General features: G+C 37.9%; 2 protein-coding genes and 2 long non-coding RNA genes across 4 annotated transcripts; 2 read left to right on the plus strand and 2 right to left on the minus strand.

The window, feature by feature from the left end:
* The first annotated feature begins 546 nt into the window (after positions 1–546).
* On the plus strand, positions 547–864 carry LOC131309722 (uncharacterized). Its single transcript, XM_058336318.1, has one exon. The coding sequence runs from the start codon at positions 547–549 to the stop codon at positions 862–864; it is 318 nt and encodes a 105-aa protein (XP_058192301.1).
* Positions 865–6035: 5171 nt separating this feature from the next.
* On the minus strand, positions 6036–6573 carry LOC131311915 (auxin-responsive protein SAUR76-like). Its single transcript, XM_058339553.1, has one exon. The coding sequence runs from the start codon at positions 6492–6494 to the stop codon at positions 6135–6137; it is 360 nt and encodes a 119-aa protein (XP_058195536.1). The 5' UTR covers positions 6495–6573; the 3' UTR covers positions 6036–6134.
* A 1240-nt stretch (positions 6574–7813) lies between these two features.
* On the minus strand, positions 7814–8629 carry LOC131311916 (uncharacterized). The gene is made up of 3 exons (XR_009195634.1): positions 8552–8629; positions 8087–8149; positions 7814–7997 (listed from the first exon to the last, which is right to left on the minus strand). It is a non-coding gene; the product is annotated as an uncharacterized LOC131311916 (long non-coding RNA).
* Positions 8630–10984: 2355 nt separating this feature from the next.
* LOC131311917 (uncharacterized) lies at positions 10985–14679 on the plus strand. Its single transcript, XR_009195635.1, has 3 exons — positions 10985–11575; positions 13404–13718; positions 13823–14679. It is a non-coding gene; the product is annotated as an uncharacterized LOC131311917 (long non-coding RNA).
* Positions 14680–15522: the final 843 nt, after the last annotated feature.

A 15522-nucleotide genomic window follows, 5' to 3' on the forward strand; every position in this document is an offset into this window, starting at 1 on the left:
TGTCAATTGAATGAGCAAAGCAAAGATAATACTTAGCCCAATCAAGAATGAAGGCCTTTACTTTACCCCACGTCAGCACGTAACAGAGTCAACAAGATCAAAAGATCCACACTTTTCCTAGGTGGTGCAAGGTGATACGAAAACGTCACCATTTTGGTATTCTTTTCATGTATTACTTTCTTTTAATTAACACCATTTTCTATAGGAATAATCCTAATTAGCATAATTCGCCCTCTAGTCAACCTTGCGGTCACACTTGCTGCCTAGCTACCTTCCACGGCAAATCCCAATTTATTGATCCTAGAATGAATTGACAAGTAAACTAGGTAGGAGTATTTTATTACCCATCTCCATCATCGTTACACCAAAAAACATTTTTTTGACATCCAAGGGGTAGTTTCGAAATTTGTCAAGACATGCACAAACTAACCCGGCCGAAAATATCTGCATCGCATTATATATAATTCCATTTGTGATTTGGAGCATTGGTGGAGTCTGGTGGAGCAAATCCAATCTCCTCTCTCTCTCCCCCTCTCCCTCCCAAATATGGGTGTGAGAGCCAGCAAATTGACCAAGGTTATAGGAGTCAGCAAATTGAAGAGCTTCAAAGGGAGTAGTACTACAATATTGACCCCTAAGGGCTACATACCAGTTTCAGTGGGTGTGAACATGAACGAAAGCAAGCGATTTATGGTTCATGCTAAATCGTTGGCGGATCAAGATTTCGTAGAGTTCCTATGCAAATCTGCTGAGGAGTATGGGTTCTATAACGATTGGATTCTCACGATTCCATATGAAGCTGAAGCTTTTGAGGAATGGATTTGTGTTCAAGGTGCCAAGCACAATGTTTTGAGGGTTAATTAGCTGCGAACATAGTGATCAGTGGTTTTAATTCCCCACATACATCTATAGTAAGTTTCTTCGATCAAATAAGTGTAGTCAATTTTTTTAAAGACAACCCTAGTCAATTGACTACCACTGTTTTGAATCTTTTAAATTTGGTGTTAGCACACAGTGGTAGAGTCAAGATTTTTCATTGGGATCTTGGGGCCAATTGGCTATCACTATTTTGAATCTTTTGGTGTTAGTATGCAGTGGCAGAGCCGAGATCTTTCGTTAGGAGCTTTGGGCTGAACTTCTGCAATAAATTCTTATTGCTAGAAATAACTTTTATTACTATTATGTATCTTTTATTCTTTTTTCTTTCTTTGTATCTATACTAATATGAGCAAAATGGAGGTTTGGTGAGAAGGCTTGGCATGAGGACAAATGGTAACTTTCTATATTAATTATCTCTCTTAGTAGGATTATAGAGAAGCAAATTTGAGTTCTTATAAAAACTAATAAAAAAAAGATTAATTAAAGACTCATATTTCTATTTGGTATATCTGTTTTTATTATCATGCCAGCAACTCAAATTCAAATGTTGATCAACCCTTAGCAATATTCATCTCTAATATTAATACTCTATTTATAGATTTAATCAAACACGTCTATTACTCCAAGGAAAAAATAATACTCCTTCAGTTGAAAACCTGCTTTTTTTTCTTAGAGAGAGAAAATGCCTCCTTCAATAGGAAATAATAGGAAAAATGACGGTTCAGGACATATTTTGATAATTAATACCCGCCAATGACATGCTGAGAACATTTATTAATACTGAAAATGTTCTTGGAGGATATTAATTATCAAACACGTCATTGACCGTCATTTTCCCGAAATAATATGATATGCGATAGATGGAAGCTATCCAAGAGATTTTTTTTAAGGATTAAATAAAGATGGTCTCTTTGTTGCATCGTGCTAAAGGAGTACTTTCTTCACTTCTCTGCAGTCTGGTTTGAATTGACCATTAACGGTAATTAGCTCGTTAAAAGCTTCCTAGTTAAAATCAGTTTGTTCTATAAACAAAATTGAGTTTGAACATTGTTTTAAAACTCGTAAATGAAATTTGAACAAGTTACTACTACTTTTTTTTTTTAAAACGGTAAAAGAAATTTTATAATCTTTGAAATTGTTACAAAAACTAAAGGAATAAGGGTTGACAACATCATATTCCTAAATCTAAGAACAATATTCCTAATTAAATATAAGAATAATCCTGTGCCCAAAGACCCGAGACCCAATCTTTAATTAGTAAGAAGCAAATCAAGTTCACACCCATTGGGACAAGCCCACACCTACTGAGCTGAACAAGCTGCTACTTACTTGACTCATTTAGCTTACAATATGAGAGAACTATCTACTTGAGATAAACTCGTCACGGTTCAATTAAAACTAACTAAAGATGGTCTCACATCATAATTCAACAACCTGAGCTCGGAGAAATATTTGAAGTTTATTAGTTTTAATATTAAGTACGGCTCTTTTCACCCTTTTTTTTTTATCAGCAAAAAAATTTATTAAGGATAACTCGATACTCAATAGGGTACATCGAGGAGAGGAAAGAGGGAGATCCGGTTGGATGGAAAAAAAAAAACATGAAACATGAAACAGGCCAAACAACACAAACGCTCGCAAAAAAGTGAAAAACCTCCTAAAGCACTCAGAAAACGCGTACAACACCACAGCAGCGGACCCCAAAACCAAGCAAAAACCAGGCTCTGAATAGACCATTCATGCACCCCAACTCGAGAAGGCACTCCACAGCAGCAAAAATGAGAGATATTTGAAAGAAAAATGAGTAGCATAAATAATACTCCACACTAAAGCATGCAGCTAATTAATATGATGCCAATTGGCTGCCAGTTTTGAATAGTGACAAACAACACAATAGACAGTGGAATTATATTTCTTTTTCTTTTTCTTTTGGTAACTGAACGATACATTAAAAATTTAAAAACTTAGATTAAGAATTTACGAACCGGGATATACAACCCACCCCAATTAAATCTGCATAAAGGAAATAAGCAATACAAGTAGGAATATAAGGGTAGAAATGAAAATCCCCCACTGAAACCAGTGCGTTATTTGCTAATGCATCCGTACAAGGATTTGTTTTACGGTAGATATGCTTAATAGACCGATCTTCAAACTCATCCATTAGAAACCTGTAATCAAGTAAAATGTTACTAAGTGGATGATTTGTCGTATGATGATCGTTAATACTAAGATATAGCGCACCCAAAACATCAATCTCCAAGTTCTTCCTTTGTGAAAAACAAGACCGTCTCGCAAACCCCAAACTTCCGGCATTAGCCTTGAGTCTGACAGTTGGGATTAGGCGATTAGGCCAGTTAATTAATGTCCAATATCTTTTGTACTAATTTAAGTTGTCCAAAATTAATTTACGTACATTAATAAAAGAGTTTATAGTACTCCATTTTACTCATATCAAAAAACTATTGTTAGCTAGGGTAGTTGAAGACAACCGAGCGGGGCCCCATAATTGACAACATATGTGATGTGTAGCATTTCATTCGATGTTTTTATTCCAAGGCCTAGCTAGCTAGTACGTTGACCTTTAAATTGTTTGGCACGGATTTGAAAGTTCCTTGTTTTAATTTTTTTTTTTGGGGTTTTAGTTTCTAGTTAGATTTAACAATTTCACAACACCTAGAAAAATACTAGCAAGAATTAATGTTTGTGGATTGAGTGCAAGAATGTTTTCACCGATGAATATATGAACAAGTAATGCATTTAACTTGGGATGGGACTTTTACAAACTAAATTGAAATCTCTGAAAAATTGAAAAGAGGTGTCAATAATAAATCTTCCCTAGTATTAAAAGGCAAAGACAAAAGCAAAAAAATATATGACTTTTTCTAAGCTTACATTTCCCTTTTAATTAAGGAGAAATATTTAACTGTTTTTTTAAAGGCCAACTTTTGTTTCTTTCTCATAAAATGAGCTACGAACTCAACTGTCTTAATAACTACTTCTTCAAAAACTATATTTATTAGTCAAAATAGGTGCGTATTTTTATATTATATAGATGAAAGAAGACCACAGGGGAAATCATACGGGTATACTCCATATAAAATTAACTAAATTAAAGATCTTCTCGTGTGGTATTGTCTCATCGAGAAATATTCAAAATTTTACTAGTATATAAAACATAAATTAGCCAAAAACATTTTATGAATCGGTGGGCGGAGGGGCCCATAGAAATTAAGGTTGTTGACCCACAAAACAGAGAAATCCGGTGGTTTCTTCTTGGACCATTGGAGTGCTTAAATAACAGTAACAATTGTCTGCTATCCAGACTACATCTCAGCCCGCGCCCATTACCAATCACAATTTATTTATTTATTGCTTGAAAGAGGCCGATGAACATACATACATATACATACATGTATCTCTCTCTCTCTCTCTCTGTCTGTCTATACATACATACATACATGTACTCGATGCAAAATCTTGGTTTCAGACCTTTAAAAGTTTTTTTAAGGAGTAATTGGAAATCATATTTCTTTTCCTGCCTAAAACGAGGCTTTTTCAGCGATGCAATTCGTTTTGAAAATTCAAACTTTGCAACATAAATACATCCACGTGTGACTTGCGAAATTGAAAATCATAGACATTAGTCTTAATGGCTTAGTTCTTGAGCCGCCTCTGACGTGATGATAAAAAATTTTCGAGCCACGGTCATGCTACTTCGGCAAATTCCAATTTCCATAATTTGCTTTTGGTATTATATATAGGCTGCCTAGTTCACTACATGTTTCATACCACGTTCCATTCGAATCTACCATTTCTCTTCCTTTCATTCGATTTCTTGTTGCTCGCTCAGAACAAAATGTTTTGTTTTGTTGAAGGTAAAGTGGATTTTGTTGTTGTGATGGTGGTTGGTTTGGTTCCTTATTATGTTGGTAATTCAGCTGAATTTGATGAATCTCGATCGAAAGGATAGATGGCTTCTTATTAGTTCGTAGATGCAACCCAAATGACAGTTAAGTCGGCTGATTAAGATAAATGTTTGGTGCAACTATTTCTCCTGCCCGCACGCTCAATCTCTCTTCTTGATTTACCGAGATCAACCACTGGGCTTGGAAAGTACTTGTAGTTGTAATTGCAAACGGTTAAGACCATCTCCAACTACCCAATCACTAGCTTTTTTCCGTAATTGAAGAGTGATTACTTGAGCTAAAATTACACGGATTGCAAGTTTGCAACTAGTACTATATAAGGGTTGCCCCATTTGAACGTTATTTTTCTTCCCATTTTTGAACTCAGACCTACATGCATTTACTTTTTGTTTTTCAAACATCCCTCTGCCTGCCCAATTGGTGATTATTATCCAAAACGCCAGTGACACACCCTTCAACTTCCAGTTGGCATTTTTGGATTATTTCCTTCCCAACCTTTCCTAGATTATTATGCCAAGAATCAATCAAGATCATCGACCTACCAAAGAAAATAAGAAAAATTAAAGCAAGGATACGAACTCGATAATACAAAACAAAATACTGAATAGGAGATGCGAAGGTGTACCTACGTCCAAGGAGATCAAGAAAGATAATCCCACAACTCGATGCCTTCATGCACTTGGATTCTCTTTTTGATAACTCAGGTGCACGTTCGAGTTTATACGTAACTCAACTAATCTTTGAAAGACTAATTCCATTGTCTACTAGTCGGAGCCCTTTAAAATTAAAACAAATACCCGTATGGACGGGCTCGTGCTTCGTCTTTCGCCTAAATGCGTTTGATCGAGATCACCAGTAAAGTACAAAGCCATCTCACAATAGACAACTAAAGAAGATATACCATCCATTTTCGTAGCTTGTTGTAGAACATGCACGAAAATGGAGTAGTAATTGTGAAAAAGAGCGATTGCGGGATGTTGGCGATCATATTGTTTCATACCGTACTATATATTTATGCCCCACTTCATTTATCTCCATTTATGCCATGAGTAGCTAGCACTGGAAATTACACAAGTTTTGAGATTCGATTGGAACACAATTATGCCCAGAGAGAGCCTTTCGCTTGCGTCCCCATTTGCATAGATCGAACATCCTGAATAAGTATCTCAAAAGTGAACAATTAAGAAAATTTTGTTTGCTTTGGGGACAAAGAAAAACACGAGAATCTCCAGAATCAGAAACCTGATAGTGATAGTATAACACAATGACGGAGTCAGATACAATGCCGGTCAATTCAATTGGAGTACTAACTTAAGAAAATTACTACTAGTAAGTACTAGTATAGAACTCAACCAGCTCGCCCACAGAAACCAGATACGAGTCCGCATTTTCCAACACCCAAAGCAAATGATCGAACAGCACTACCTCGCAGTCAACGCTGATAATACCTCCATCACAGCCGCCGTTGGATTTGTCGACCAGAACTTGGAACAGGGGATGGTCAATTACGTCCGAGCTAACAAGGTACGGCCGGCGAGATTTCCCGACGTAGACGGGATGGAGTTTCCCGGTGGCTTCGGATTCTCCCGTGGTAGAATTAGAATCGTTGTTGTTGCGGTTGGTGAAGGAGGAGGGCAATTTCTTGAGCGCAGACTTGAGCTTCGTTAGCTTTTTTGCACCCATCATTTTACTTTCTGTTTGTTTTTGAGTTTGGAAGGGGTACTGTAGAGAGAGAAACAGAGAGAGTTTAGAGGGAAAGGAGAGTGGAAACAAAGGTTCCTCCCCTCCTGCATATTTAACCAGCGGAGGGAGGGACCAATTTGGCATGGATGGTGGGTGGCAACTGGCAAAGTGTGGGACCGTTAGATACCATCAGGACGCATTTTTCCTGGGGGTGCAAATCCAGCTGCGTCTTCTTTGGCATTTGTTTCGGGGATGAAAGATTTTATTTTGAATGGATTTGCAATGATGGTAGATAACTAGATATGTAATGAGAGGTGATATATTATGAAGGGTGACTCCACCTCATAAGAATGAAAGATTTGTAATGAGGTATTTGATACGAATTTCAAAAATTGTCATCTTTTTTGAGACTGATGGAGTATTATTTTTTGAGAAAGTTAAAAAAAAAAAACCCCACCCACCACTACCTCTTCCCCTTCCCATTTCCAAAAACCCCACGCCCACCGTTCACCCACGCCGCCTGTGCAACTCTCGTCTTCTCCATTTGTCGCCGCCTTCTTCCAGTCGTTAAAGCCTCTTGCTCCGATCAGTCCGGTATGTCTCCCTCTCTCTCTTTGCTCCCTGTCTCTGTGCGTGTGTGTGTGTGCGCGCGCGCGCGCGCAAGTATGTGTGCCATGTGGGTGTATCCATACATTATACGCATGCATGCATATGTGATCGGAGAGAGATCGAAAGGCTTTAACCGTTGGTGATGGAAGAGAAAAGGTAAGGGTAGAACAGTCATTTGGGAATTCGGATAATCGGATATAGCAACGACAGGGGTGCCTCATCCTTGGCAAATCCACCTTTGCCCTGATTCCCCCTTTTGAAATTAGGTGTTCCTTTTCTCTTCCAAACACCGGAGATGGTGAGGAGGAGAGTTAGTAATCATGGCTCTTCACAAATCCAGGATCTTCTCCTCCATCCAAACAGGCCCTAAATGCCTTGTTTTAATTAGTACCGTAGCATAGAAACATATCCAACCGTTGGAAATAGTTAACGTCCAAAATATAGTTGCAGCAATGAAAATACATGGCCAATTTTAGCTTCCAACCCCAAAAGTATAAAAAAGAAATATGACACAACTTTTATAACCCTAAATATGTTTTGGGGGGCTTGGAGAGTCGGTAAGAGTAGATGTTTGGTGTAGACAAAGATTTCATTAGCAAATCCTAGAGCAGAAAATGACAAATCTCAGGAAGACCCTATTTCATTCATCTCCATCCTTCACTATATAATTTCGTCGCACCCCATCGTTGTTCAATTCAATTTTAATACTCCAATAACAAAAAACACAAAGGCAAGATATATTAGCAGAATTAAAGTAACTGATGTCAATAAGAAGGGAAATTTACGATAGCTAAAGCTCTAAACCAAATTGTACAACCGAAATCATCTTAGAAAACTTACTAGAACCATAGACCTAAAAGTGTAGATCTGAAACAGAATTAGCTCTATGCTTAACATCTGCAAAGAAAACAAGAAAAGAGTCTAGAGAAATGACATGATAAACTGTCAAGAGAAACTATCTAGAGAAATGACTTGGTTAAAATTACCTTTGGATGCTTTTACAGGCTTCAATGACCCACAATCTGAAATCAAGCTAAAACGTCATTCAACTGAAATTAAGCTTTTAGATTAGAAGAACAAAGTGAAATTGAGAAAAAGGTTAATTTTTATCTTTTGATTCTCAAGCTAAAACGTCCTTCAGCTGAAATTAAGCTTTTTGATTAGAAGAACAAAGTGAATGCGCATACATATATATTTTATAAATCTCAGTTCAAAACCAAGAGACGATTTTTAGTGGCTTGCGATCAATGGCTAATTGGAAGAGAATATAAAATACATAGGGATTGATTTGTAGTGGGTAAAATCAATACTTTAACGATCGGAATATATAGGGATTTTTCTAAGGATTGAAATTAGCTATTTCCAATTCCCACTAATCAAAATCCACTCCCACAAATTAATACTAAACCTAACAATCAACCAATCGAAACCCACACTGATGAAGAACTTACCCAGTGACAACGACGATCTTTGTTGGAGTCGCAGTAATTGGGCTTATCTTCACCGAAGCCATTGAAGACGACGTCGACAAAGTAGCTTTGAAGTCGAAGGAACACCAAGGCTATTAGAGATGCTTTTATGACTACGAGGGTGAAGCAGCTTGCCCAACACACACACATACATTTTCCCTCTGTAGTTTTCTCTAACTACAGAAAGAAAAGAAGAGGAGAAAGCGTAATTGATATGGCTCACGTTTCTTACCTAGGTGGCCACAAATGGTTCACGTTTTTTGCCTGGGTGAAAAAGACGGAACTACCTTGCTCCGCAAAACCAATGGTTGCCCAATCAGGAGGTGAATTTGTACAAATTGACCAAAATTGGCAAGCCGTCTAATTGCCAAAGTGGTTCTCTTTATATGTGGTTAGGATTAGGATATATCCCAAAAAAGTCAAGAGCCTTGCTTTTGAGAAAAGAATGAATAAATGACTAAAAACCCATCAGATGTACCCGCTAACCACCTTGACAGCACCGAACATAACTTCTCAAGGCCTTTTTAAGGGACAACCTCTGACGTGGGTGGGGCAGTAAAATTTCTCATAGGTCAGGGGAACCTGTCGTCAAGGAAGGATAACCTCAGGAAAGATAGTGTAATTTGCCTTCCCCCAATTATATAAGGAGTATCATGCATATATTAGGGCGCCGCTATTCGCAGCCCTCTATTTACTTCCGTAGCCCACTAAATTTCGGTAAATGATTGTTGAAAATCATAAATAACGTTTCGGTAAATTGCTGTTGAAAACAAGATTATATTTCGGTAACTACATGTCGAAAATATGTTCAACTTTCGGTAAACAACTGCCGAACATGCATTTTCGATAAACATCTGTTGAAAAAATATATTATATTTCGGTAATTGGATGCTGAAAATATATCTCAATTTCGGTAACTAACTGTCGAGTATAATTGAAAATTTTTAACGGGCTATGAAAGTAAATAGAGGGCTACGAATAGCAGCGCCTATATATTATGCATCAAAAAGACCAGATTTTCTTGATAGGCAAACAAAATGACCAGATTCGGGCAGCTCTAACACTTATTTAGTATCTCAGAAGATCTATCGCCCTTCTCTCTCATCTTCTCTCAGTCGATCATGCTCCGCAAGACGTCGAGGTGTGACGGTAAGATCAGCCCTCTTCTCTTTTACTACATGTTATCCCTCTTCTCTTTTACTGCAAGTTTTTACTGTACAAGACTGAAATTCATCGAAAGTGATAGTCTTGTACCCCAAAGCTAAGCCCCTTTTGGATGGAGAGAAATGGTGAGAAAAGAAAAGAAAAGAGAAGGCTCTCCCTTAATGAAATGGATGGACGAAACAGGAGAGAAATGGTGAGAAAGGAGTAGTAATGGTGAGCTTTTATTGGTCTATTTTGTTTCTCACCAAAAGGGGTGAGATTTGGTGAGAAAGACTACTCCTTTCTTTTCTTCCCTTTTCTCACAATCCAAAGGTTGATGGAGGTTCTGGGCTCTTTCTGTATTTACTTCCCGTCGGAAATGAACAGAAGGCTCACTGGCTATAATCTTACGAGTCTATTTGTTGGGACTAATACTTGTGGTGCCTTGTTAAACTTTGACAGGAACTGAATGACGGAATGGACGATGATGATGGCGATGATTACTGCAAAGTGAAATTGTCTTGTGATATGATCATTACCTTGCTAGGGATTATGCTGACAAAATGGGGTCCTAGATGACAAGCCGAAATGTAAAAATGGCTGTGTTAGATATTCCTTGCCCGATCTTTTGGATAGTCTCTGTTGTTTTAGTGCCATGAAATGTGCCATTGCATTGCTGGAACGGAAGTTAGGTGTAACTCCAGATGTGAATGGCCGGCCATTTCATGTTGCATCATGCGGCTCGTTTTTCGTCTCCTGAATTAGTCCAGTTATTCCTTCGCCATGGAGCTCGACCCGATGTCAGATTTGTTAGCAAAGATACCGACAATGGGTTGCTCCCACTCCATATAGCACTTGAGGGAGTGAGGTGAATTGAGAAAAATGCATGCGTCTTTCTCTTTGAATATAGTATCCTGATTTCGGCCCTATATCTTTGTTTGTTTCATTTTTTCATTCTGAATTTATTGTACTGGTTGTGCAGACAACGCGTGCCAGGAGATTCTGTTTATCAGATGATGATTGTAGCCCTTTGTCTTCCAAAAATGGTTTGTTTATCTTCAAGGGAGATTTAGTAATAGGTCCACTATGGCAATTTTGTAAAGCCACAAGTCCACACAATCTAAACCCCAGGGTACCCTATGAAAGTGCCTAAAACCTTAAACTCTATGAAAGTGCCTAAATCCCTATAATAGGAAAGAACACCTTAAAACCTTATAAAAGTGTCTAAATCCTAGGGTACCCTATCCTATAATAAAAAAGTGTACCATAAAATCTTATGAAAGTGCCTAAATCCTAAAGTATCTTAAAATGGACTTGAGACCTTGGAAATTTAATAAGTGGACTTGTGGGCTTATGAAGTTTACATAATGGATCTAAGACTAATTTTCTATATCTTCAATATGTTCTTAAAAGCTGCAAATGCTTGATATGAAGTGGATGAAAGACTTACAAGCTCATTATTTGGATTACTTGTTGCAGAAACCCAGATTTGCTATTTGTAAATTGCTGTCAGGGGTGTCCAACAACATTGCAGAGGAAGCTTACTGTTGTGCCATGGAAGAAAAGTTCCGTGAGTTGGCTGCATTGCTGATTGTGGCACGTGAAAATGTTTTACTTCCCATCACATTTCACAAAACAGATGGTTCTGGTTTAAGTGGAAGAATGACGATCCCCTAATGCATTAGAAATCAAGTTTTTTCACTGATTGATGAGGAGGCTGAGTTAAAGAGTAATTATAAACTTAAAAAGTTAACTCAGATTCAGGAAAAGATGGCGACTATGATGTCTACGGCACTGTTGCTTGAAATTTTTGAGAGAGCTGGTCATACCATCGAGGAATATCTGCAGTCGCAACAGCCTGATGTATGTATTGGTTTCTTTGCTTCACCACACAAATAAAATATATTTCCAACACATGAATCTATATTGACATCTTTTTTAACAGATCTTAGTCACAGAGTTTACAAATCGCTAAATTTACCATTATTCATTGAAAATCATTAGAAATTTCTAGGTCAATCTATTTAGGAAGACAGTCAGCAAGTTCATGCATCTCACAATTCACAATCTACTATTCATATTAAATGAGATCTTTTGTGAGAACATAACCTCATAGTGATTAGTACCTAAATAATTGATACTTGTATAAATTATTGACGATTGGGGATTCAAGTATTTGATAGGATTTAGAGCAGATTCCTAACCTTTTTTCTTATCCTTGTTATTCCTCAAAAATGCCGAAATACATCTGAAACGTTTAAGGCAAACACTTAATTTTATCCATGAATTATCTATTTGCATTTCGGTGAAGTAAAATCCTCATATGATATGCTGTGTGAAAAATGGATATCAATTTGGAACTGTGATTGGCTTGGTCGGTGACTCGTCGCTGACCTCGCTCGTTCTCCGCTGATCTTGCACCCTGATATATGGCGAGGGGCCCTGGTGGCCGGAAGGCACTCCGGTCAATGAATAACTCAAGAAGAAGGCAATCGAACAGAAACAGTAGCAGTAAAGAGTGAAGCAAAAGGATTGCATGATACTTATTTTTGTTGGTATTCGTGCCTTTTATATAGGAAATATCCCCTTTATTTGGCTGCATTGGGGACTTTGCATTTTTGCTTAAGTATACGGATTTGCCCTTGTCCTTTTGGAAGGTACTTAGGAATATTCCCTGAATGGGTTAATGCCCCATTAGTGGAAGGTGGCGTACGCACCAGGTTATTCTTCTAGTACATCTGCCATGTTGTGCTTGGCTAGTGGGGCCCCAGGATGAGTTGGTTTGGCCTTCTGCAATTGTTTTTCATTTTTGTTTTTCTTGGTTTTCTTTTGAACGACAGATATACTGCATAACATGTTTTATGTCTAAACTAATAGGTTCTCTCCCACTCTCTTTTGTACCTTTACTCTCTTTAAGATTTCTAGGTCCATTTCTGATGTGAAATGCTGAGAAACTTCGAATTGTAAAGTTTTTCATGGTTGGTAGGCTTTGGACCCACATCTCTTGTGGTGAAGCAAATATGTCACCAAACTAGAATGTGTAATCATGCCCTCGTATTAAATTTCATATAATGTGGCAAAATCAAATTATTTTACTTCCTTTTCATATTTTCAATGGTTTATGCTGAACACTAATACTATAATTGTGTAGGACTCATGGTCCAGCTGCTGATTTGACAATACGATCTAGAAGCATGGGGTTGTGTTTTGATCTTGGATTTTTAGAGGAATTTTTGCCGGAAAAAATAGGAGAGACGAGAAAGGAAAGAGAAGATGAAGTGAAAGCTATTTGTTACCCTTTTGTTTTTAGTTTCTATGAATCCCTCTGCAAATCCATGGTCCAAAAATAGCTTAATAGGAAAGTGATGGAGGTCTTACTCTTACCTTTCTCTTGTCAATACTGCATGCATGTAAAGACGTCGATTAACATTCGATCGAAAGTAGACTTTTGTAAGCTGCATGATAATGCCCATCTTTGGTTCCTCTGGAGGAAGATCTCAGCTCCTCAAGGAGATTTAAGCTCATGTTTGCCCGTGTGTTAAGAGTTACATAATCCTCTGCTTATGTGCATTTGTGCATGTATAGGTGAATATAATTAATCAGGAATGCGTATTTGTGAACTTATGTGTTTATAAGAACTGCCTACATGTTATTTTATTTGATCAAGTAATCATCTGGTGTTGCCTTACAGGTACAGACGGACCACGTGGAGAGAGATGTTGCTTCGATGCTTAAGGAAGCAGGATTTATATTGAAGTTTTGAGACTTCGATTTTAAAATTAGCAACTGGTTTGGAAGTTTTTGGATACTTTTTTCCTGGATTGTTTTTCTTCTTTTCTTTATACACATTCGTTTTTGCGATATCTCTTGGGCTTTCTGAATAAGTTAACCTCCTTGAATGACCGAATAAGTCCCGAATACCTTTTTTTTTTCCTTTTTTTTCGTGACAGGTTGAATCGTTGCGATCCCATGACGACTCCTACCAAGTGCTTAGAGACTTCCTCAGGTTATCTATTGACTTCTAACTGAGCAATTGTTACTTACGCTACCCACGTAATTTTGAAGAATCAAAAACAGTTTGTGAGCTTCTGATATGTTTGCTTACCACAGAGAGATCTTTATCACTACCCAGTCATCACTCGCCCTTGATGCAGCAAACAAAGGTGGTTTTGCCCCCAAGGGTAAGGAAATGTATAGTTATTATGTTCTTTGCTGCTATTAGATTGGTCCTATGTATTGCTAGGAATCTTGTTTCTCTGATGCTTTGCAATATTTAAAAAAGAGACAAGAGAGAGGGAGAGGTAGGAGGGAGGGAGGTAGATTATCTGCAGCAGGGATCTTATTATTTGAAAGGAGCATAAACAATACTTTCAAAGGAGTAATTTATTAATGTTGGTAACGCAAAGCAAAGTGGTTTGATGCTGTCCTGTATTCTAATAGTATAGGCTTTTATTGGCGCATTCCTATTATAATTCTTGAATTTTTGTTGTTTCTTGCCTGAGCAGAAAGATATACCTAGTGGTGGACGTTGGCCGCGATCCATAACTTCCCCTTTTGACCCAACCCATGCTTTGTCCTCTATGGAGAATATAAATCAAGTCCCAAATTTTGCCTTGGGTTCTCGTTATACAACCAGTTTTGATGTGCCAGTGAAGAAGCAAACTAAAGCAAAGAGGAATGTGCCCACATGTCAGTCAAGGGAGAACGTTGCACGTGTTGCAATGTTGCTCGAGAGGGGTGTAAGAGGTTATTGACCCTTGTAGGTGCACGTTTTACAACCAGTTTTGATGTGCCAGTGAGAATTGAGTAAAGAGCGAACGGAGATTCAAATACAGATTGGGAGACATAGATATGCCCGGAGTTGGTGAGGCGATACACATGGATTTTCATGAATGCACAGTGAGACTCATATGTATCGGACAGTTTCGGATTTCTTTATATTTATAAAATTTTATTCAACCCCCCATCCCCAAGTGGAAAAATCTTTCCCACCAACGCCTCCGTAACTACTAGGGATAGTGGTCAATCCATCATACCCTGCCCCCCCTTTGGAGTGATCTGAGCAAAAACAATTTATCCGTGAATGAACAAAAGAATATATTTTTCAAATGCAAAATAGAATAGGTCACAAACAAATACCATCCTCAAACAGAAAACTATAGTAGTATGAAATTTTAACAGCATTACCATATACCACATACATACTTTAATCATTGGGTACGGGTTGATATGGGTGCACTGGAGTGGGTATCACAATATTGTACCTGCCCCGGCCCATATCCAGGCGGGTGCCTCCAAATATGTGGGGTGGGTAACCTTCGGGTATGGGGATATCCCTGATTTCAGTGTGAAACAAGCCGATGGAGCTGATGGCTAGAGCAATCTACATTATCGCAACTTTCTACAAGCTTTGTATGCTGCAAACTACTACTCCCAAAACCTAGTAGCCTCCATCAATATCAGATGGTTATCGATCTTGAGCATTGGCAGAACCATGGCTCACTCCAAATCTAGAAAAGTAAGAGCAAGTCCAATGTGGGATGAATAGTCATTTTTCATCCCCAGATGCAAAAATCAGGGCTCCAATGGGGATGAAAAATGGCAAAGATGGATATAGAGATGGATATATCCATTCCCAAATGACTATAGTTATAAATGCCACATGATCAAACATCATCAAACCCAACTGAAATTACCAGAAAATGACGACCGGAGTTACCTATATTCGCTGGAAATTAGGTGGAGGAAAAAATAGGTGGACCAAAAATTAGGATGGAATTTAAAAATAAAAGATTTATATTTTTTTGAAT

Source organism: Rhododendron vialii, chromosome 12a (assembly GCF_030253575.1).
Source record: "Rhododendron vialii isolate Sample 1 chromosome 12a, ASM3025357v1".
Classification (NCBI taxonomy): Eukaryota; Viridiplantae; Streptophyta; class Magnoliopsida; order Ericales; family Ericaceae; genus Rhododendron; species Rhododendron vialii.

Coding starts and splice junctions, on each gene's coding strand:
- LOC131309722 (XM_058336318.1), top strand. CDS start 547: ATGGGTGTGAGAGCCAGCAAATTGACCAAGGTTATAGGAGTCAGCAAA.
- LOC131311915 (XM_058339553.1), bottom strand. CDS start 6,494: ATGATGGGTGCAAAAAAGCTAACGAAGCTCAAGTCTGCGCTCAAGAAA.